Genomic DNA, 23,419 nt, shown 5'->3' with positions numbered 1-23,419 from the left:
AGGCATACTGACCACAGAAAAATATAATTGCTCAACATGGCAGGAGACAAAAAAGCTGTAATTATCAAACACAAGAACTTGAAATGTTCAGAAACCTTACCTTATCTTGTGCAATGGCTTCTAAATTTTTTTGACTGACCATGCCAACTATAAAATACTTGAGCATATACCTCCAATATATGCATTTTTATGTATATTTATATATTTAGAAATCATACATTTGATGTATTATTATAAAACATACTAAAACAGAAATTACAATATTAAAATATTGTTCTAATTTTAATGATTAACTGTTTAAAACATTAATTGGTTTTAATCTTGCAATTGCTAAAAATACTATTACTAGTAGGTTGGTGCAAAAGTAATTGCAGTTTAAGAGGTTAAAAACAATAGCAAAAACCAGAATTACTTTTGCACCAACCTAATATTAACATATTTAAGCAAGTAGTTATTGAATATGCCTCTTTATTTTTTAAAATCATGGTTTCCCCATTTGCGAAGTTGGGTGTATTTTGGCACTTGGATTTAAGAGCTATCATAAGTCATAACAGACAAACCTAGCTCACCAAGATGCATGTCGATCCATACAGGAGAATATGTCACTCACTGGTTTACTAATGTGCACAAGTTTTTGTTAAAAGCCAGTTACCTGACGTCCATGTTATTAAAATGTTATTTGTCCTGACGGCAGTCAGATACATATTTTTGCAAACTAAGTAAAATGTGTTGCTTTTTATGTTTCAAAAAAATGGGTCAGAAGTCCACTGAAATTCTCTGTAAGGAAGATTTTCAACAGACTGGGAATATCTAAGCATGTTTTCAAAATATTCTCTCCATAACGCTAGTTCCTTCTGAAAAGCAGGTACTTTCTCATTTACTGGTTAAAATGTCAATTTTGCCTAAAAGAGACAACTTAGTATTTGTTTTCTCAAAAATACCTGATAGCTTCTTGTCACTGTGGGAAAAATCAGCATCTGGAACATTCATTCATCTTTTGTAAAATAAAAATGTGTTAATTCAGCTTTGAGTTCTACAGCTTTTAAATACCTTGACAGTGAACCTCTTCTCCCCATTTCAATACAAAGCATCATAAATTCTTTTAAAAAGCGTTTTTAAAAAGTCACTATGTAATCTACTGTAACAGAAAAACTGCAAAAATTTGGAGAAACTCGTGCTGCTGCTGCTGCTGGCCTGTGCGGTACAGAATTCCCACATCCCTCAGCAAACCACACACATAACCACCTGGATACTGACCTAGAAAAGCCTCAGAGCCAACCCATGTGTTAATATAAAAGCTCAATTCTTACTCCTTTTTGGAGCACAAATTAAACAGGCAGACGTTCTAATATTTTTATTCTCACATCTCAGCTGATGTTCCTCATGGTACTTAGTAAATGACTGCTGTAGTGAAGGGGGTGTCTACTATTACGAGGTGCTGAGGGATGACTGCTGTAGCTAATAGAGTAACACTTCCTTACGTAGAGAAGCATTCAATGAATGCTCACTGAACTGAAATAATGATATCCAAAGGATGACTCCAGGTCACCAAAAAGTAAGTTAAATAAGCATAGCATATTATGATTGATAAGACACTAATTCAAAATTGTTACATTGGGATACTTCCAAAAACAACTTTCATTTATGCAGAAAATTTACAGATTCAGAATGACTTATTACCCATAGATTCCAGTTAACATGAATTCTACAGTCCCTTTCATTTTTGCCCCCAGAATGAGGGAATTCTTAAAGAGCATATTTAAGAAGTGTATACTTCAGTCTCCTAAAATACATTTATTGTTCCACATTATGAAAACTAGTAGAGCCATCAGTACTTTATCCACTAATCTGAATAACTTCAAGTCTTAATATTAAAAACATATTTTTTATATTCAAAGTAGTACTAGAAGCCGACATCACAGACTTCATATTTAACACCGTAAGTAGTAGTCGTGTGTGGAACAATATTTACTTTTTCCATTAAGTGACAAAGAGAGTAATGCTTCAAGAGTCAAGAAAATCACTCAACAGTTTTTAAACATCTGTTCTAGAAAGTACAAGAGATACAATAAATACAAGACACATACATATCCATATAACCTGGACATTGCATAAGAAGAATCTCAAATATGATGACAGAAAACGCTGCACAGGAGGAAAGGTCATGTGAGCTAGAATGAACTAAAAACTGTTTTCGCAGGACAGGAACAGGAGCTGCAGGCGGATTCAGACCAGAAAGGAAAAGGCATTCAAAGCTGAGGAAAATAATAAAAATGTCTAATTCAGAACACCACATGTAAGACACATTCAAGTAAAACAGTTTAGAGAAACTTTCCATTAGAGATATATAATTTATTAAGCTGTTCAAGTCACACACTTATATATGGAAGTGGTACTTATCTACCCTTTCGTTTCATAAAACCTCCCAACTTGTACTTGAAATAAGAGCTCTAGGAAGAGAAAGAAAAATTAAAATGAGCTGTAAATAAAGAGAAAATTGGGGGCACTGGATCTTAATATATTATTTTCTCAAAGTTAACAATTTTGTATTCTCTAGACCGTTTTCTAGCATGACACTTTTCCCCTTGTACACTCTACACCTGTCATTTTACTTTAACTTGGAAAAATAGTAAAAGTTCACTTTGAAAGGAAATTCATTTTAGTAATTTCCTGTCCACCAGAGGGCTCCAATATCTCAAAGAGATGTAACATGATAAAAACATACATTAAACACCGAAAAAACTCAAATTATCATTATCTTGTTTAACATTAGACTAAAAATTGTTATACCTGCTACAATTTCTATATTAATAGTTTAAAAAGATACAGGGCTTTTAAACTGTTTAATCATCTAAAATGTTTCAAATACCAAAATTGCTTTGCCATTATTCTCACACTAATTGTCAGTTTCTCTCTTAGGTATGGTTTTCAATTATATCATGAAGGACAATTTTAGTCCAAAATGTTTTAGATAATACTTTTATAAATACAACTGATTTCTTGATAACTTTCTCAATCCAGAAAATAAAATTAACACCTTATCTACCCAGGCTTTGGCCTTTTTATTAACAGAAAGACTAACCATCATCTTTCTGAAAACTCACAGTCGTTAATATAATTCACACTACAATTGTAAACAGTGAATATTGCCCCATCATGACCTATGATACGGGCTGAGAAAAAAAATAAAGGAAATGAATCATCTAAATACAATGCATTATAATCATATTCTGCTCAGATATTCTCAGATTTTTATCACAAGTAAGTTATTACACTGGAATAATAGTAAATCTCCTAATTAAACTCAACCACTTTTAGCAAGTGAATATTTTATGTAAATACATTTATATTATTCATATGACATATTTACAGAATGTTAATTGGCAAATACCAACTGCAAAGTATTTTTTTTTAATGAGTATAGTAAATCCATTCACCAGGGGTGCCACTCCCCCTCTAAAAAGATCAACTTGCTAAATTTGGGTTAAAAAAATAAGACTATGGTAAACACAAAAATTGAATGTTTAAAATAAATTTTAAAAGTGCTATATTTACAAAACAAAAAGACGTTTAAAAATCGACTTCAAAGTGAGTCACAACCATCACCATAAGAAGACTTTACCAAAAACATGGATTTAGTCATTACTGTAGCTCAAGAATAAATTATCTCTAATGAAAACATGACAGGGGTTAGAACTTCATTGCCCCACCTCATTTCCCAAATAGGATTTTCCTATACAACTGACAAGCACCATTAGCATGAAAACAAGTGCAACATTTGTTTCTAAACAGCACATAATAGCTGTCACCACTTAGAAACCTGAAAATTTTACTGCACTTAGCAAAAATGTATGTATTCATACTTGCAAGAGCACTATCCTCATAATTTAGAGTTCCACTGCAAAGGGAAATGCCAGACTGTAGAAAGAGGTGGGGGCGTGGAGGCTGAGGCTTTTCAAGATTAAGGGTGGTGAAACTGTTCTCACTTTGAAAGTCGTGAATATAACGCAAATTGACTGTCATTAAAGATATGAAGAGTTTAACCATATATGAAGCACTTATTCCACAATTTGTAACCAATATTCATCATGTTATATTGCAAAAAGTTGAGACTTCTAGGAGCATAATAAATGAAGGCACTTCTTAAGCAAAAACGTGATGGAAGCAACAGCAAAGGAAGGTTTAAAAGGCTTTAACATGGGGGCGGGGGAATCTCAAGACCTCCAACAAGTTGAACAGTCAGAAAACAAGACATAAAAATACTCAGAACAATCTCATCTGAGCTGTACCTTAGACACTCTGAAATAGCATCATCAGGGCATTATATGTTTATTACATAATACTGCTTTGCCCTTGCATATCACCTTTAATCAAGAGATCTCAAAGCACCGCAGAATCATTAAGGCCTTAAAATACGGTCTAAAACAGAAATGGTAATATTTCATATTCGCAGCTATTAATAAAACCTTGCCACTACTTCCCAGTCCCCTGATCTGAACATTAACTTCCAAACCTTCTCTGACTTGGAAACAGTATTCCCCAAAGCATTTCAATTTGTGATTGATTGATGCTACCCACATTCCAGGTTTTCTTCATCGCTGGGTCTAGAGAAAGTAGTGGCACTGTTTTAATGGCACAAATCTATTTCATTCTGACTATGTGTCAGAATAAGCAGGGAACATATCCTGCAGTGTACAGGGTGATATAAAATGGAGGCTTTCTGGAGGTGAGGAGCCCAAGCACTTATCAAACGGGATATAGCATTTTCCAGCTCAGTCCTGCGACCTCCCCAGACAACTTCCAGAGAGGGGTAGAGGAAACCAAGGCCAGCGATCCTTACGTGGGCAGGGGCCTATTCTCCAGTGTGCACACCAGGAGGGAAGGGAAAACTAAAAGGACAAAGCACGAGTTTCAAGACTCGGGAAGGAAAGTGTAAGGTTGCTGTGTGGCCACCCAGGAGGAGACAGAACGCTGTGGTTCCTCTGCATTTAAATAGCACATCAAATGGGAAACCCAACAGAAGCAAAATGCCTTTAAACCAAGGTCAAAATCCTCCATTTGGAGTCATTTAATTTTTAAAATTATTTTAAAGTCTGTAAATAAGATTATCTCCTACAGAAACATCTGACATTTTAAAATATAATCAGCAAAGTTCAATTTTGTTTTTTCCCCAGAGCACAGGAAGCTCAAATGTTAACTCAATGTAAGTGAGCATAACTATTTTAACATCAATTCTTCCACAAACAAGATTATTCATCTTCTCGTTAATTGCACTGTTTGTCCCCAGGACTGCACAGTGTCATTTCACACCCACCTCCCAGCACTGTGAGCCTACACGGCCACCGCTGTTAGCCAACAACTCACAACACAACCTTCACCTTTATAAACAAAAAGAAAAGCGTCAATAAAGAAGAGGACTTTTTGTTTCAAGTTCTCAACATTCAAGGATCAAGGCCTAATAATGTTATTAGCTTTTAAAAGTGCAACGATGTAATACGTACCACCAATACTGGGTACTAAAAGTCCTGGAATATACATAAAAAGTACCAATACACGCTCAGCCCGGATTTGTGAAAATTCCCAGACATCTTAATATTTCTGCTGCCATACGGGTTCACCCAGACATTTCAAAACGCTCACAGCAAATTCTCGTAGGCTTGTTCTAGAAGAGACCTCGGTGCCTGTTCTTGCAAAGATCGAGTGTATGCTACCTAGTGCATCAGGGACCGCGTCAGTGCCACCGAGCACGACCGCCGTCTCCCTCCGGACCCCGCAGGGACAGCCGTCCTCGGCTCTGCCCACCGCCACTGACGTTTCCCGAAGCCTCAAGCTCCAAGTGGTCAGAGGCTTCGAGCAAAGAGGAAGCGATCTCATCCGCTGCGAGCTACCTTGCCACATTCCCCGACTTCTCCACTGCCTTTCACGACGTGAAAAACGCAACCAAAAATCAAAACCTGTACTAAAGCAGTCCTTTCTCAAAGGGGGACACCAGCACCACCAACTTCTCCAAACCTCCCGGCCCCGTGGCTTTTCAACAGCCCCCCGCACACCTTCGCCCGCGTCTGCGTCCTTTCTGATTCAATAAGACTGGAAACCACAATTAAATCAAAGGGTATCGTAACTTATCCTTCACTCACCATATCCGCCGGGACATTACTGGACATCTTGCCGATTGATAGACACCAGATGTTCACTCAAAAAAAAAAAAGAAAAAGAAAAGACAACAAAAAGGAGCAGAAGTCTTCAAGCCACCGGAATCAACGTTAACGATGCCGATGAGTCCGCGATGTGCTTTCCCCGAACTAAGTGATCTCCGAGCCAAGCGCCGGCCGGGCGGCGGCTGTGCGCGGGCCCGGGAGCCGAGGGCCGGCGGAGGGCGCTCCGGGAGGGCAGGCAGCCCCGTCGCGTCGTCGTCAGCAGCAGCAGCAGCAGCCCCAGGACCGGCCGCGCCAGGTGGACCGAGCCGAGTGACACACGGGCATGAGCGGTGGGAGGGGGTTAAATGCGCCTTCCTCCTTCGCCGGCCCGGCAGTGATTCACACCTGCTCCCGCGTCAAGTCCTCATGAAGCAGCGGGAGAAAGCGCCGGCCCGGAGGTACACAGATAACTATGGAGCTACACATGGGCGCGTGAGCGCTGAGTGGCCGGCGCGGGGAAACGGCTCAGCGCGCGCTGCCAGGGCCGGGAGCCGGGCCGCCCGGAGCCGCGCTCAAGGGCATTTAACTCGTTGGGAGCCGAGGCCGCAGCCTGGGGCGCGCGCGGGCGGCGCGCAGCTCCGGCCGGACGGGGACCCCACCGCCCCTGGGGCTCAGGCCGCGGGCGCCTCCGGGCCGCAGCGACTCTCGGGGCGCATCGTCTCCAGCTCCTCGGCGATCCTCTCCTGCCTCCGCCTTCCCCTCCCCTCCCCGGCCTCGCGAGCTCCCCGCGACGCCAACTCCGGCCGGTCCCCGGAAGAGGCTGATCCTCCCTCTCCTCAGCCCGGGACTGGCTTCCTCTCAGAGCTCTGTCTCTCCTCCTCCTCCTCCTCCTCCCTCACTTTTCAGCCCCAAACGCCGCAGCCGCCTCCTGTCATCCCCCTCAAGCCAACATGGCGGCGGCGGCAGCTGCCTGAGCGAGTCGGAGACGCGGAGAGCTCGCCCCCACCTTTGCAGCCACCGCCCCCGTCCTCCCCCTCCTCCTCGCGGACACCTAGTGCGTCGTCACTACGGAGACCACCCTGGAGCATCACGGGAAGTGTAGTCTACGAGCTCTTCCGGACTTCGAAGCCACACACCCCACCCCCCCACTCGTAGCAACAGTTGCTAGGAAAGGAATGGTCGCTTTCTCCAAGCTGCAGCCCAGGAGTTAGGTGTGATCAGGCGAATTATTTGGGGGAAATAATTATGTACAGAGAAATTCCCTCATGCACAATATACACACAGATTAAAATATGGTTTACTTCCAAGCAGAATCATTCGTTTTAATGACAGACAGCACGCTCTCCACATCCTGCAATCTCAAAGCATTTTCGATAGTGATTTCATCTAGGTCTCCTCTACATTACATTTGGATGACCAGAAGCAATCATTGATTTCCAATAAGGTCATACAAGTTCAAGAGGAACACGGATCTTATTTAGCAGGGAGAATGTTTGAACATGCGTTTCCTGAAGACCCAGGCCGTAAAGCTACATTCTAATTAATTGAAATTACCAAAAACTGCATTAGATACAATAGTCAATCATGCCAAATCTACGTCAGGAAGTAGCCACTAAAAACTATGTGGAGAGTCGCCAGTTTACTGGGCCAGCCCCTAAATTCTGAGTTCATGCATGGGAAATATTCATAGATTGCTTTGTAAATAATAATGCATTACTACTCATTCATTCAGCAAACAACTGCCAGGCACTGCTAGGCACCAGGAGTTTCAAAATGAGTAATCTGGACACTGTCCACAGGGAACCTGCTGTCTGGGAGCCGGTCAGTCCCCACAGCAATCTCTCCACTCAGGTTTGTCTCATCAGGATGGAAACTCACAGAATGGATAGAGTGCCTGCCTCCTCAGTAGCCTGGCAAGTTCCAAACACTGCTGGGGGCTACGGCATCCAGTAGTGAGTTAGAGTGGTAACTAGGGACAAGCAGGATAGGTCAGATTCCCAGAGAAACCAAAGGACAGACGAAAAAGGCCCAAATCTCACCATGCATAGGCCTCAGGACTTTGTCTAGACACTTTGGCGTCTATAGCTACAGGATTTTCCATGGCCGTGGTACCTGGTTGCTCACTCTCCATGTTTAGCTCCCACACAGCCCCCTCCCCAGTCCTCCAGGGGACAAGAGCAGTTGAAAATGCTTTAACAATGAGTTAAACAATGAGTTAAACAAGTCTTTTGGAACAATGATTTCCAAAAGAATATTGAAACATATTTTGAAGGCTCTCACTCCCAAAGTTAGCCCCTCACCCCAACTTTCATCTAACACCTGCCCTGGCCAAGATTGTGCCAGGGTCCATATGCTACTCTAAGTAGCAAGACAAGAAACATAAAATGGCAGGACTCATGAAAGTATCAACTCACACCTCTTCTGTCTTCTAACAGCCACAGGGCTAGGGGATAACGACCACCATGACCTTGGCATTTCTGACACATGACATTGCTGTTTGCTGCCTGTTACCCCTGCCCCACTACAAAAGACCACATGTTTGAAAAGTAAAGTCACCGCACCTAGCTGTGTTTCCAGTCACTCTCCTAAGACAGGCTGAGACATTACTCTCAATAAAACTGCTCGTAATTCTTCCCTCACAAAGTTAGGGCATCACAGAGAGCAGTACACAGTTACAGATATGTCTCTCTCCTGTCTATACTCTGCTTCCAGACTCAGGTGAGATGGCCGGTGAGACGGGAGGCGGGAGAAAGAGCCCAGTTGTCCACAGCGGAGAAGAGTAGCATCTTCTTGATCCCAATAATCTATTGTCAGCATCCATTTGAAGGAAGCAAGTGATGCAACATTTTTGTATTAGGAAAAATAACTTCATGGGAAATCAAAAGATCTGGTTCTGTCACGAATCAGCTATGTGATCTTTGCCAAGACACTGCCTCCCTGAGCTTTCATTCCTTTATCTGAAGAGGTTGAACTAAATCTCTAAGGTCTATGAGTGTCAAGTCCCAGAAGACTGGCACATGACACCCATGACCTGTTAGAAACATCTCCCCCCAAGCGACTGCTCCTGGGTATGAGGGGTTTTTGAAAGGGAGAGGTGATGAAAATGTCCTAAAATTAGGTTAAGACGGTGGTTGCACAACTCTGTAAGTATACTAAAAACCACTGAATTGTATACTTTAAATGGGGGAATTTATTTGTTATTTTTTAAATTACGGTAAAATACACATAATATGAAATGTACTATCTTAAACTTTTTTACATGCACAATTCAATGACATGGTTAGAAAGAGAACACATGGGCCAAGACCTAGACTAGAGGCCAAGGCATTCAGGGAGGGGAGGTGGCGGAAGCCAGAGTACCGCATGGGAGTGGAGCAGGGGAAGATATGCAAAGGGCAGGAGAGGAAAACTAGAGGCCAATCACCAAGGGCTCTGCCATGTAGGCTAAGCTGTTTGTATTTACTCTGACAGCAAGTGCGAGCCACTGAAAGGTTTTAAACTGGGGGGTGTTGTGTTAAGATTTGTTTTTATAGAACGATGGGAAAAGTTCTCTGAACTCCAATAGTACCTTGTGTCTGTGTTTTCAGGATTCCCATCTTGGACTCTCATACTTTAGGGGTGTTGGAGATGATCAAACCCAGCTCTTCATTTTACAGATCAGGAAGCCGGCGGTTTAACAGGAGACCAGGCTGGCTCCTAATACAGGCTTGTTCCACGACTCCCTCTCCTTCCAACCAAGTTCTACAAAAACATGAGGAGGACTTTTACTGCATTGTATATATTCAACCTAGTATGTGTTTTTTATTTTTAAAGTAAAGAGTAAAATCAAGAGTATAGAAATTCTGGAAACTAGAAAAACTATTTTTTTTTAATTGAGGAATGTTGGGGAACAGTGTGTTTCTCCAGGGTCCATCAGCTCTAAGTCATTGTCCTTTAATCTAGATGTGTAGGCCACAGCTCAGCTCCAAGTCCAGTCACCAGTTTCAATCTTAGTTGCAGGGTCGCAGCCCATCATCCCATGTGGGAATTGAACCGGCAACCTTGTTGAGAGCTCGCATTCTAACCAACTGAGGTAACCGGCCGCCCCTCCGGAAGCTCAGACGCAGCTCATTGTCCTCAGTCTAGTTGTGGAGGGCGCAGCTCACTGACCCATGTGGGAATCGAACCAACAACCCTGTTGTTCAGAGCTCGTGCTCTAACCAACTGAGTCATCCGGCTGCCCCCTATTTGTTTTTTGCATATATTCTTCCAGGTTTTCTGTGTACATGATTTAACATATGTAGGGTATACATACATTTTTCTTTTAAATATTAAATCAAAATTCATTTTTGAAACATTAAAAACGTGCACATTTACAAATGGCTAAATCAGCTTCTCCTCCTTGTAAAAGGCTACACACTGTCCCTCTCCATCAGGTCCTACAGGTCATGCAATCATTTTCCACGGGGAGCACATAAAGATTGTTTGAATCTTTGTGCATATAAATCTTTCTGCACTTTGAATTACTTGTTTGGGCCAAAGTCCAGAAACTGTTGTCACTGAGTCAAAGTCGGTGAAAGTTTCTGTGGCTCTTGAACGGCACAGGAAGTTCTTTTCCAAAATGGTTTTGCTGTTCAGAATGCAGTCTATGAATGAGAATACCAACTTGAACACCACATCCCAGCCCTCATATGTATCTATACTGTATTTCCTCGAAAATAAGACCGGGTCTTATATTAATTTTTGCTCCAAAAGACGCATTAGGGTTTATTTTCAGGGGATGTCTTATTTTTTCTTGTGCAACAATCTACATTTATTCATGTACAACAATCTACATTTATTCATCTATTCATGTACAAAAATCTACATTTATTCAAATACAGTCATGTCATCTGGAACATCGTCATAACTCTCCAAACCCCGAATTCCAGCTTGAATTTGTTGCGACTCCATTTCCTGTAGAACCACTGGCCCCAATCGCTCATGTCCAGCAATAGAGCTCTCCTTAAATGAGCATTTCTTGTCCGTGTAGCCTGCTCGTAGTGCACTGGCAACACAGCTGTCAGTGATTTTACGCCATGAATTCTTCACCCAAGTCACCACCTCTTGCAGGCTAGGCTTCACAAAGTTTCCACGCTGATTTCTCTCCATTCTATTTTCAATGTAGTCATTGATTTCCATGCGCAAATGGTCCTTGAATGCCTTGTTTATTGCAATATCAAGAATCTGGAGATAGGCAGTCATTCCTGCGGGAATCATTATTTGATCTATTCTTCTCTCTGCAAGGAAGTTCTTCATGTCTTTAGCATGGTGAATGCTGGTTGAATCCCAGACCAGCAGACCTCTTTGGCCATCTTGCAAAACAAATGGCAGCATTAAATCGACCCACTTCCTTATAACTGCTTGTGTGCACCAGGCTTTTTCAGTTTCAAGAATAAATGCCTGAAACACGTTCAACCTTATCTTTCTTGCCCTTAGTGATGATTAGAGGTGGGGCTTTCTTTCCATCCAGATGAATTGCCAAAATACAGGTAACACGTGCACTTCCGTAACCAGTGGAGGGAATGTAGATTGACAGGGCTCCCCTCTGACCAATTGTCGTTTGAGATCCTTGGCCCATAAACACTGCAGTTTCATCCATAGCAATCATGTTGGAGAGTTGATATTTAGAAAAGTCGGTGCCATCAACAAAGGACTTGAATGCAAGTGCATGTTTAATAACTTCAGTATCTTTCAGCTTGAACGATATTGTTGATCTTAGAGACAGTTCATATGGCTGAAGGAAGCCATGCAGCCAGTGTTGTGATGCTTCGAATTCTCCTGGGGATATTTCTAACTGTGGTGCCATTGCGAGGGCAAATGCTTGAATATCAGCCCTGCGCACAACCAAAAGCTTTGCTCATGTCAGCAATCCATTCACAGATGATGTTTTCCAGCTCAGGAAATAATGGTTGCCGATCTGATCCACACTTGTGCTTCTTAGCATTTCCCTCGTCCACCTGTTGACTGAGGTTATCGAACACTGCTCACCATTTCCAGACCATTTGGAGATCCAACTTCTCTTTGCTGAACGCCGTAAGATTCTTGCCCCGGGAGACCTCCACAATTCCTTTCTCGCACTCGACAGTATAGCTCTTTCTTTTTCCACTCATCTTTTCTGGGGGTCAAAATATTATTCCCTTTAAATCTACCATTAAATCCAATGTTAATTGAAGACTTATGAGACAGGAGTGGCAACAAAAATGATGACAGTTAAGAATGATGGTCCACACAAAAGCGACGAAAAATTGCAGGCACCAAAATTCAGAAAATGTTTCTTTCTTTCACATGATTGCATTAAGTACATCCGGTACAACATACAGCGTGTTGAATTATGAAGATTCACATTAGACACAACCACATCCATTTATTACCATTGTTCGTGTGTTGTGTCTGTACTCCGATTGGTCATTCGGCAATAAGTCTCAGGTTCATCTGTTTACATAGGTGTTTACCTCTTGTCCAAAGGCGCCCGCTTGGGTATTTACAAATACTTAATTATCATTTATTTTAAGTATTAATGTCAATAGTATTATTTATTTATATTTAATTATATATTAATATTATTATTTTATAATTCAATACGTCTGTTGTGTGTTGTAACGGACATACTAAATGCGTTCGTCTGGCTGGCGATCCTAACTGGGCCTTATTTTTGGCGTAGGACTTATATTAAGAACATCCTGAAAAATCATGCTAGGGCTTATTTTCCAGTTAGGTCTTATTTTGGGGGAAATCCAGTAGCTGTATCTACATTTTTATAATACATACATGCACTCTTGATACAGCAGCAGTGCACATCCAATAATCTCATCAACTCTTCTCTCCTCCAAGTATAGATACCATCCAAGTAAAAACAAGTGTTTGCTATACAAGCACAGCTTCAGAGACACACCCACATCCAACACACACATACACACGCGTGCGCACACACACTCGCTCCAACCTGATAGGAAACCCCTCATGGTTAGAAATTTTGGAGCTGTCCCTGCCTATGTATACTCATTGTTTAGGTTAGAAAAAAACAACTGTATTTTGTGGTTGTTCATTTTGCATTTTGATTTGAGTCTTTTTCTGTGCATACAGTGTTGAGGGGCTGAGCCTGAGTGAGTAGAAAGGAGGCAGCAAGCACTGCAAGGTCAGGGCCAGTATGGGACTAAGCCCCGGGGGTCTGCCTGGCACCCTGCTGGCGTGTGCCCCCAGGTTGGGGGGTGCGTCCTCGCTCGCGTGGGCCTGAAGACTACTCCTTTGGGAGTTTGTTCTTGGACTCTAGACTCACTGTCACGACCCTGGAGTTTTAAGGGGCTTTGTATCCCCAGAACTTAACATGGTGAATGAATAACACCTAAAAAAAAACTTGTCAAAAAGTGCACTGAAGAGATGAGCCTTTTACATTCTCTTCCCAGGTCTGTGATTCTGTAAAGTCAGGGATTACCTTTTAATGTTATCTTTAGACCTAGAGGTGTGTCTTATTAACACAGAAATGATGTCCGAGGCTCAGTGACTCTCCCATGACTAAGAGAATATGCCAATAGGAAGGAAGACAATTTATGTGTCAAGGCTAGAGTTCTCCTTTGAAAAAATGGGAATTATATTTTTTAATGGTAACATGATTTCAGCAAAGTTTTGTAAACATTCGACCATGTGAGTTGCGCAGTCTAAATCCATAGGCCACCAGAAAAGTAATACTCATGTTTGTCTCCTGCTGAAGTCCCACAATGCCTTTCTCCCTGACCCAATCCCACTTTTGCCCACACTATTGGATCAGCCAATGCTCAAGCTGGAAGGAAACTTAGGGATGATATCATGTCCATCTTTTTGAACAAATGAGGAGATAGAAACTTCTTGAGAAACAGTCACATTTTCTCTGTAATTTTCAAATGTACATGAGAATGAGTTTCCTCTAAGATGTTCCAAGAAACAAAAAGACAGACTGGTTCCTAGTGGCAATCTGTAATTGTTGAATTATTATACAATTTTGTGTTTAGTCATGACAAATACCCCAGAGTAGTATAAAATATACTACTGGCATCCTAAAACACCATCAGTATTCTTGGTTTTCACTGTCATAGAAATCAGCCTGCCATCATAGGGTTATTCAATGAAAAACATTATTTTGAATGTCAAAAGTAATAAAATTCAATCCAATTAAATTAAAAAATCCTGTGTAAGCAATATCTTCCCATCAGTGGCGGCAAGAGAACTCTCCTTAACACTAATCTTGTGGCATGAGCTTTAAATTCTTTCTTTTACCCCAATAACCCCACCATAGTCATTTTTGACACTTCTGTTTTGATTGAATGATTGATGGAATGATCTGTAATTCTTCCACACTGCTCAAGTTGTATTTTTCTGTTCACCAAGGGAGAGAGTGGCACTGTCTATCAATAAACATGTTGCACATTATATTAACATTTAAGAAAGCAGAATAAAGAATCAAGGAGAGATTTGTTCAAAGGCTTGTGTTTGCTCTTGAAGGCTACCAACGCGTCCCATGGACAGGAGGTTGCCACAGCTGGAGAATGACCTCTGTCACTGCTGATTCCATTCTTGATTTAGGCCTTACTCGGCAATTGCCCATATGGCTGAATTTCATGACTGTTTCCTAAACTGAGCAATCCAGTTAGCACATGAGTCCTGTAGCACGCCCGTTAGACACTTCACAGGGGAGCCCGCCTAATGACTCAGGTGTAGCAGCAGGAAGAGAACAGACTGCCCTGGGAGTCTAGTCCACCATGCCAGGAGCCTTCCTAGCAGATTTTGGGGGGATTCAGACGTGATTAATTTATTGCAATGACAATTTTTGACTTAATGCCACAGATAAAAGACAGGTCCTGAAATGAACTTAAATCAACAGATTATAGTGAGAGAGAAAGAGGGGAAAATAGCATATTGGTTATAAGTGTGGGCTCTGGATTTAAATCCTGGCTCTGACATTTACTAGATGTGTAAACTTGGATGAATTATTCAATTTTCTCATCTACAAAAAAAGGAGAATTACTACTTTTTTTCTCCTCATAAAAGAAGAAAAGTGCATACTCTAGGAATATTACATTAAAATATATAAATTTAAAACAACTCTTTCTAGTACCTAATAAGCTGTCAATAATACGTTCCTATTATAATTACCATAATGAGATGTGGTACAGCGAGGGACACTTCTAGTGTCAGTCATATAGATTTGTCTCACTCTGATTTCCTGCTATGCTAACATTTTCATATGTGGTAGTAAAATAGCAACCAACTTTTCTCAGCTATGTGTTCTCAACTATTTGTTCATGCTCAGCTCAGATCTAGCCACACTGTCTGCCTTTTGTTACAGAGACCAATGGAACCACGTTTATGAGAAGGTTGTTGAATTTATGGGAAGGTTGTTAGCCTTGTGGCTAACAGAGTAAAGCAAATTGACCATGGAATTTGAACCTTAAACTGTGACCTCGTGGCCTCTTACTTCACAGAGAAAAGGAGTCAAGGAAGAAATCTCACAAATTTATATCCAGCCCCTAGCTAGTCAGCCTCTACAGGTACCTCTTCACTGCCTGCTTCAGCGGAAGCCCTACACCCCTCCTTCCAAGACTCAGCTCTCTGTCTGCCCAGGAGCCACTCCTGTTTCCAGAACCCTGTTCCAACAAGGTTCCAACCCTCCTTCTCTCTCTTCCACCGCCTGCCTCTCCCTGTCCCAAAGTTCTTCTACTTAAGGTGACCCTATAATATGCTATCCCACCCAGGAAAAGTTAAAGGAAAAGGGGCACTATAAATAATTCTGCAGGGAAGTGGGAACTACACCAGGCACACTTCTCCCCACCATGGAAATATGCTCAACTCTCTCCCGTACTGAAAACCAAAGCAAAGCAAAACAAAACAAAACAAAAACAGGCTCTCTCATTTCTCAATGCTTTTCTCTCACTCTACCCATTCTTGTTCCTCCCTTAACAGCAGCATCTCTAACGTGTGTGGGAGCGAGTCCCATATACTCCGTGTACGCCTCTGTCAGGGGCCGTGGGGGTACACGTCGCAACTCCAGAAGGAGTGGCTCCTGCCATAATTGAGCAGAAGGTGCCTCCCGGAGTGTGCACCACACACCTATCCAGACCACACATGGCAGCCCTGCTCACTTTCCTGGGGCATTCATCCTTCTTGCTGTCCCTCACTCTTGACCCAGATTCTCAAGCTAGGATTTTTCACTGCCAAATTCCAAATTCCATAAACACATTTCAGGCCTGGTCATCCTTGAACAATCAGTTCGGTGACTCCTTGGCGCTGCTGGCCACTCCTCTGCTCATGGATGGGTCTGGAGTCAGACCTCATGGGATTGGATTCCAACTGCACCACTCATAGCGTTGTAAGCAAGTTTATTTAATCTGTAAATTGAGAGCCTCTCAACCATAAAATATGGTTAATAATAGTATCTTCTTCATAGAGTTGTCATCAGGGCCAAATGAAATCTAGTTTGTAAAGCTCTCAGCACAATGCCTGATAGATATAAGGCACTCTAGAAATTTTAAAATGATGATTTTTCCACAATACCACTTTCTCCAGATTTTCTAACTACCTCTTTGCTCCCTTTCCACCTTCTTCACTAATTTCTATACTGTACCTGATCCTTAAACATTGATGTAGGCCTGTTTCCTTACCTGGGTAGACTTCTTACCTCAGAGGGTGATTGCAAACATTCAATCAGAAAATATGTACAGAAGGACTTTATAATCTCTAACACCCTCTACAAACGGGAGGCATTCCTATCGAAGCCTTGTGTCTTCTCTGCTCCCTCCCACAGTGCGCCTCTGTCCTAGACCCTCGTTAAAATTCCCTGGGGGCCTTAGAAAACACCGGTGGCTCTTCTTCCCCCATGACCTCTCCCCCCTCCACTTGGCACACCCTCTGCTCCAGCGGCTTCAAACACCTCGCTGACCCGACGCTATCCAACATCCGTATCTCCAGTATTGGCTGCTTTCCTGGGCCCCAGATCTATGCATCCCAACTGACCCATCAGACATCTGTACATGTTGACTCCAAAGTTAACATGTTACAAACAAAGCATCACCTGCTTCTCAAGCAAACCTCCCCCGCGCCCGTGTTGTACCTCCTTCTTCCCATGGTCCCTCCTTGACTTTTTCCCATCACTCACCCCCAGTGTCTAAGTCCTGCTGATTCTACCCTCATAGGGTTTCTTAATTCCATCACCCACATTTTTGTCCCCATTCCTACAACTTTTGTTCATCTCATCACAAGTTCTTCCTGGAACCAACTGCCACCCCAGTAGCCTCCTGCCACCCCGGCTCATACCCTCTAATAAAGTCTGAACAGCAGAGGTTTCAACACACCAACGCATGATGGAGTTCATTTGTGAAAAAATGTTAAAAATAATGTGTTGAGTTTTTCATAAAGTGATTTCCACCCCCCCAGACTTAAACATTCTCTCATTGTTTGGAGAGAATTTTCTTCCTACTTTTGTGTGTTAAAATAATTTCTTTTGAAATGGTTCATGAATGGGATTTATAGATGATGTAATACAGAATTGTACACCTGAAATCTATGTAATTTTACTAACAATTGTCACCCCAATAAATTTAATTAAAAAAAAAAAAAAAAAGAAATGGTTCATGGGTAGGTCGTCATCATCATCGTCATCATTATTTTTTACAAATTAGCATTCCTATGTTGGTCTCCAAATATTCTTACAAATGTTTTTTTCATCAAACTATGTACTTTAAAATGTGCAGTTTATTATGCATTAACGATAATTCAATAAATTTTAAAACATGTTTTTCAGGTCAAGAAATCTGAAAGCTTGTCACATCTGTTCTGCACTGATTCTAGAAAGCTCTTTCTAAAATGTGTAAATTAATCATGTCATCCCCAATAGTCATCATCAAAGCTAAAAGCAATTGCACATTTTTATCTGTCTAGCACAGGGCACGATAACTTGCATCACCACAAATGTGTGAGGTGGGTTCTGTTATTATGCCTATTTCAGAGATGGCACAGGCCGCGGGTCACATAGCTTGTAAGTAGTGGAACTGGGACTTGGACCCAGGTCTGACTCACTCGGAAGCCACTGACTGGTCTTTACCATTATATTTTTGGGCTCTTTGCTTAAAAATCTCTCAGTCACATCGCAAATACTTTAGTGTGTCTCCCTCAGTATTTGGCCAGTGCTTTCTCTCTCTCATATTTAATTGTTTTTAACCTGTTTTCACCCTTAAATGCCTCCTTTAAGTTACACCAAAAAACTTGAAAATCTGAGAATGTGGTAAGTTCTTTCTGGCCTCTATGCCTTTGCATGCACTGTTCCTTCTGCCCGGTCATCACCTGGCTGGCCAGGTGCTCCCATCCTCGGAAAGTCAGTGCCCTCCTGGGAGTAGTCCACGACCTGCCCAAACTTCCATCAGAGTCTCAGCATCAGACTGACCAGGGGAAGATACGGGGGACAGCCGTGGCCATGTGGCATCCCTTGAATGATATGCCTGGGTAGGTATGTATCCTGCTTTGGCCTTTATTTGCACACTGTGTGGCAGTCGCCTGGTGAGTGCACAGATAAAGCAGGAAAGACCCAGGTCTCATGCAGCTTGTAATTTAGTTGGGACACAGCTAATAAACTCAGCAAATAAAGAAATGAATGTACAAGATCATTTTACATAGTCATACAATTTTAAAGAAAAAAATAAAAAGGGGGCAATGAAATAAAGAGTGACAAGGGTAGGGGCTGGAGGCAGCTCCGGGGGAGTGGTCAGAGAAAGTCTTGGAAAAGGTGGCATTTGAGCTGAGAACTGAGTGAAAAGAGGGAGCCAGCCAAGTGAAGGTTCTTAGGTACTTCTCACTTAAAGGAAGTATCATGGAAAAACATCTAAAATCCTAGCCTTACCTGATATGCCATCAGAGTCCAGCACATAGTAGGTGCTCAATAAATGCTGTGAGTTGGATTGATAAGCTGAAGAAACTAGGAAGGCTCAATCGCTGGGCTCTGCATCTTTTAGGATTCTCCTAGTATCCCTGTGCTGGGAAAAGATTACAAGATTCCTCAAATTGTCTTGGGTAAGCCAGGAAAGGGAGTTCCTGTGTTTCTGACTTGTAAACAAAGCTGCCTCTGGCTCCTGGGTACAGCCAGTTCTGACAGTTTCCAAGTTCTATGGGGATATGGGCAGGAATTTTCTATTTTGTCTTTGTGTCTAGGTTTTTATGAAACATTCCTCTGTATGCTTCCTACTGTTCTTTTCTCCTTTGTCACTTTTCCATCCCTCATCTTATGCCCAAGTGACATTAATGCAGGAACATAAGTGCTGCAGTGAGAGCAAGCCCCATGGAAGAGAAAGTAACAGTGTGACACAGTAATATGTTACATCTGTTAAAGCCCCAGGAGCACATTTCACAATCCCACTTAGTGGAATTTGTGTCTTGCCATCCATCTTTAAACAGAACTGAAATCACAAACACTCAGACTGAACAGGAAAATTAAAACACGCATGGGTTCTAAACCAGCTTCAAAGTTAAAAAACAAAAAAAGATTCTTTCCTACTCATAGAAAATCAAACATGAGGAATTTCCCTAAAATACTTTATTTTATTTCTTTTTAATAAATTTTATTGGGGAATATTGGGGGACAGTGTGTTTCTCCAGGCAGTTGTCCTTCAATCTAGTTGTGGAGGGCCCAGCTCAGCTCCAAGTCCAATCACCGTTTTCAATCTTTAGTTGCAGGGGGCACAGCCCATCATCCAATGCGGGAGTTGAACCGGCAACCTTGCTCTCTAGCTAACTGAACCATCCAGCCGCGCCCCAAAAATACTGTATTTTTTTAAGTCCTTTACAAGATGGCAGCAATCTGAACAAAGATGGCCTTGGTGTACACGCTGGTAGTCTGAAGGTTTGAATGGTGAACCTCAGGGTTTTCTATTATCATTGAGAATCCCCATTATTCATGACCCTTTTAGCAAAGTCTTCTTTTTCCTAAACCCTAGGGAGCTCGGAGCACACTTCATCCCAAATAACTTTGATGCGCTGCAAGGAATAAAGTCAAACCTAAACAGAAGAGGAGTGAGAGCCGAAGCAGCACACCCAGAGTTGGCCAAAGGCTAAGTGAGCACAAAAACAGGGACAACGACACAGATGCCCTGGGCAAGAGGCCGAGGATGGTGGTGACCCCCTTGGGAAGCTCTGCTTCTCTGCCCAGGAGCTCAGGGCAAGTGTCCTTGACCCTCTCCATCTCGTGGCTCTCAACTCAACCATTGGTAAATTATTCCTGGGCTGTTTAGTTCACTTGCCCAAGGGGAATTACAGCAATTACAAAGTCATGGTCATGAATGAATTAGTGAGGCTCCTTTACCTGCAAGTTTTCAGATTGTGTGGGGCTTTAATCAGGTAGCAAAGGGGGCAAAGAAAACCCATGGAATATACCCCCCCCAAAAAAAAAAAATAAAAACACCTTTCTGGACTGCACCACATATCTACTTGTTTTAAGGACACAGAAAGCGAGGACAAGAGAAGGACGTGACAAGAAGAGAATAGAAAGCCAAAGGAGGGGTGGCAAAAGGGCAACTGGATGGCATTGCCCTCCCCAGGTGACCTCCAGAAGTCAGGCGTCCTATGGGGCTTCAAATACTTTCTGCTATCGTTCTGACAACCCCAGGAGGTCACATCGCTGTACCCATTTTTGTAGATAAAGAAAAGAGTTCAGAAGTTAGATAACTTCCTCAAGGTCACTGCAGCTCCTACTTGGGTCTGTTGAATTCTGAGAAGGATTAGAAGGGCAGGGAACAATTAGACAAGGTACCAGGTGACAGTTTGCACCAGCTCACTAATGCAGACTTAAGACCTTGGAAGAACATCAGCCTCACCCTCCTTTGCTCATGCATATCCCGGTTCCTCCATAAATAGCAGAAACACACAAGGAGCTTTAGTGACCCAGAGGTAAGTTATTGGCTTAATAAAAATGCTGACTTTGAGTTTACTTTCTTTCAAAGATATAAGTTATCCATCAAATCCACTCTTGGGTTTGTCTTATTCCTGGCAGGATGTTCCTATTTTCTGTGTAAATATGATTACAGGTAACTCTACTTCATGAAATAGTAAAATAAATAAAAATCAAACCTTACCATTTATTTAAAAGTGAATCACACCACTAACATTTATCAGCATAAAACGATGGAAAGCTTCAACATACCTCCTGATGCTATAAAGTGCTTGGAGGCCACAATAGCTCTCGTGACATTTTACCCTTCTTTTTCTTGCAAGCTCCATCCATCCTGTGACGACATAAGCAAGTGGCCCAATACTCATTGTTCTAAAGGGCCCTGAAGATGTGCTTGTCAAATTTCAAATTCAAGTTTTCTTCCAGGCGGAACCTTGAGCAAATTGAAGGGTGATGCTGTTGGAAGCTTCAACGTACTTTACCGACACCGCCCACCACCACCACCACCACCCACACACACACACACACACACACACACACACACACACACACACACACACAATCTGGTGGTTCTTTGGGGCTTGTACTGTATGGTCATTAAATTAACAGACCAGTTTACTATAAGATGATTCCTTTGGAATATACCAAATAACAGTTATAAAACTACTTTGGGGAGGTTTTGTTGTCGTTGAGGTCCTTTTTTTTTTCTTCCAATACTGTATTTAAACTCCAATTATATTTGCAATTGTGTATGCTCTTTTCACATGGGTGTTTTCTCATTGCTATTTTGTCCTATTCCCTGTGGTAAATCAAATGTGTGAAGTCTCAAGATTACAAGGAAATTAGATGAGCAATGATTTTCAAGAAGCTAAGTGTGAAATTTAAATCCTTAATTATCAACCATCGGTTCCTCCATTGTCAGAGTTGTGCTGCGGTTCTCAAAGTACCTGTCTGGTGCCCGCCCCCATGCTTTAGTGGGTTGCTGTGTCTTTGACCTAGCTCCCTATTCGTCCTTTATTTATAATGCCATGGCGAGTCTATTTTCATTCTTGTAAAAACTTTTTGCTGACTGCAAGATATGACAAAGCTTTCATAGCAAGGGTTGGGACCTACCACTTTGGGCACAGATCGTTTTTCACAGCACAGATGCTTTAGCTAAAGCAAGCGGTCCCCTTTCTGCCTTTGCTTTTAGTTCAGCTAACCTGACTGGCAGTGGGTCTGGAATTCACTTGACCTGCACAGTCAAGTAAAGGGGAACGTGGGCTTGGGTGGAGGGTGACATTCTGAGATTTGTATCAGCCGACGTATTTCAGTGCCCCATAGAATCAGAGAAACTTGGAGTGGCAAACCCATAGTGTTCATCCGGTAGGTTTCCAGCTTGGGTTTCTTCATGCCAGGGATCTGAAAAGATGGTGATAGGGCAGAGGAAACAGAAATCCTCGAGATACTTTCAACACTTTAAAAAGGTTAATAGAAATTGGATATTTATGACTGATAAGCTGCTCAGGGGACTCAAATGTCAGAATTTGTGGATTTGGATTTGAAGGCATTGATTATCTCATGGGAGAATCTATTAATAAAAACTTAATAAATGCAGTTGAGGAGATACAAATCTTTCAGAAAAATGGACTACATTGGGAAAAGGTAATAAAAATTATGCAAAACCACTGACTGTTCATTGCTTTAGTACAAACCCTTAGCACTTCCCATGAAATGACATGGTGCTAGCTGTGAACAAAAGACAAATTCCTGCTCTTGTGATAATGAAATTCTAGTATGGGGAGACAAAAAATAAACAGGTGAGCAAAAAAAGCAAATAAATAATTGTTAAGGGTTGAATTGTGTTCCTCTCAAAATTTGTATGTTGAAGTTCTAACCTCTATTACCTCAGAAAGTGACTGTATTTGGAGATAGGACCTTGACAGAGGTAATTACATTAAAAACGAAGCTATTAGAGTGGGGCCTATTGCCATCTGAGTGGTGACCTTCTGAAAAGAGAAATTAGGACACACAGAGAGACAGTAGGGACGCATGCATAGCGGGGCCACCAAGATGCATGCGTCAGGAGGCAGCAAGATACAGCCGTCTGCAAGCCAAGGAGAGAGGCCTCAGAAGACACCAAACCTGCCCACACCTCTATCTTGGACTTCCAGCTTCCAGAACTGTGAAAAAAATAATTTCTGTCGAGGCTATACGTACGTCTAGTCATTATGCGGTACACCTTCAACTTATACAGTGCTGTGTGCCCATTAGACCTCAACATAACTTAACAAAATGTTTTTCTGTTGTTTAAACTACCCAGTCTGTGGTACTTTACTATGGCAACCCATCAAAACTAATACAAAAACTAAAACTAAGT

General features: G+C 41.9%; 1 protein-coding gene across 2 annotated transcripts in view; it reads right to left on the bottom strand.

Moving 5' to 3' along the window:
• Positions 1 to 19,062, bottom strand: part of UBL3 (ubiquitin like 3) — a 74,575-nt gene extending 55,513 nt beyond the window's left edge. Inside the window, exon 1 of one of the 2 annotated variants that reach the window (XM_074330070.2) lies at positions 19,021 to 19,062. In XM_074330070.2, the coding sequence (XP_074186171.1) occupies positions 19,021 to 19,047 (27 nt within the window). In that variant the 5' untranslated portion in view covers positions 19,048 to 19,062. Of the gene's footprint in view, positions 1 to 6,137; positions 6,284 to 19,020 lie in introns of those variants that run through there. The other variant, XM_019736576.3, reaches the window with a different exon arrangement.
• Between the last annotated feature and the right edge of the window lie 4,357 nt (positions 19,063 to 23,419).

Source organism: Rhinolophus sinicus, chromosome 16 (assembly GCF_057876585.1).
Source record: "Rhinolophus sinicus isolate RSI-liver-muscle chromosome 16, RSI-T2T, whole genome shotgun sequence".
Classification (NCBI taxonomy): domain Eukaryota; kingdom Metazoa; phylum Chordata; class Mammalia; order Chiroptera; family Rhinolophidae; genus Rhinolophus; species Rhinolophus sinicus.
This window is presented reverse-complemented; position numbering and strand designations above follow the sequence as displayed.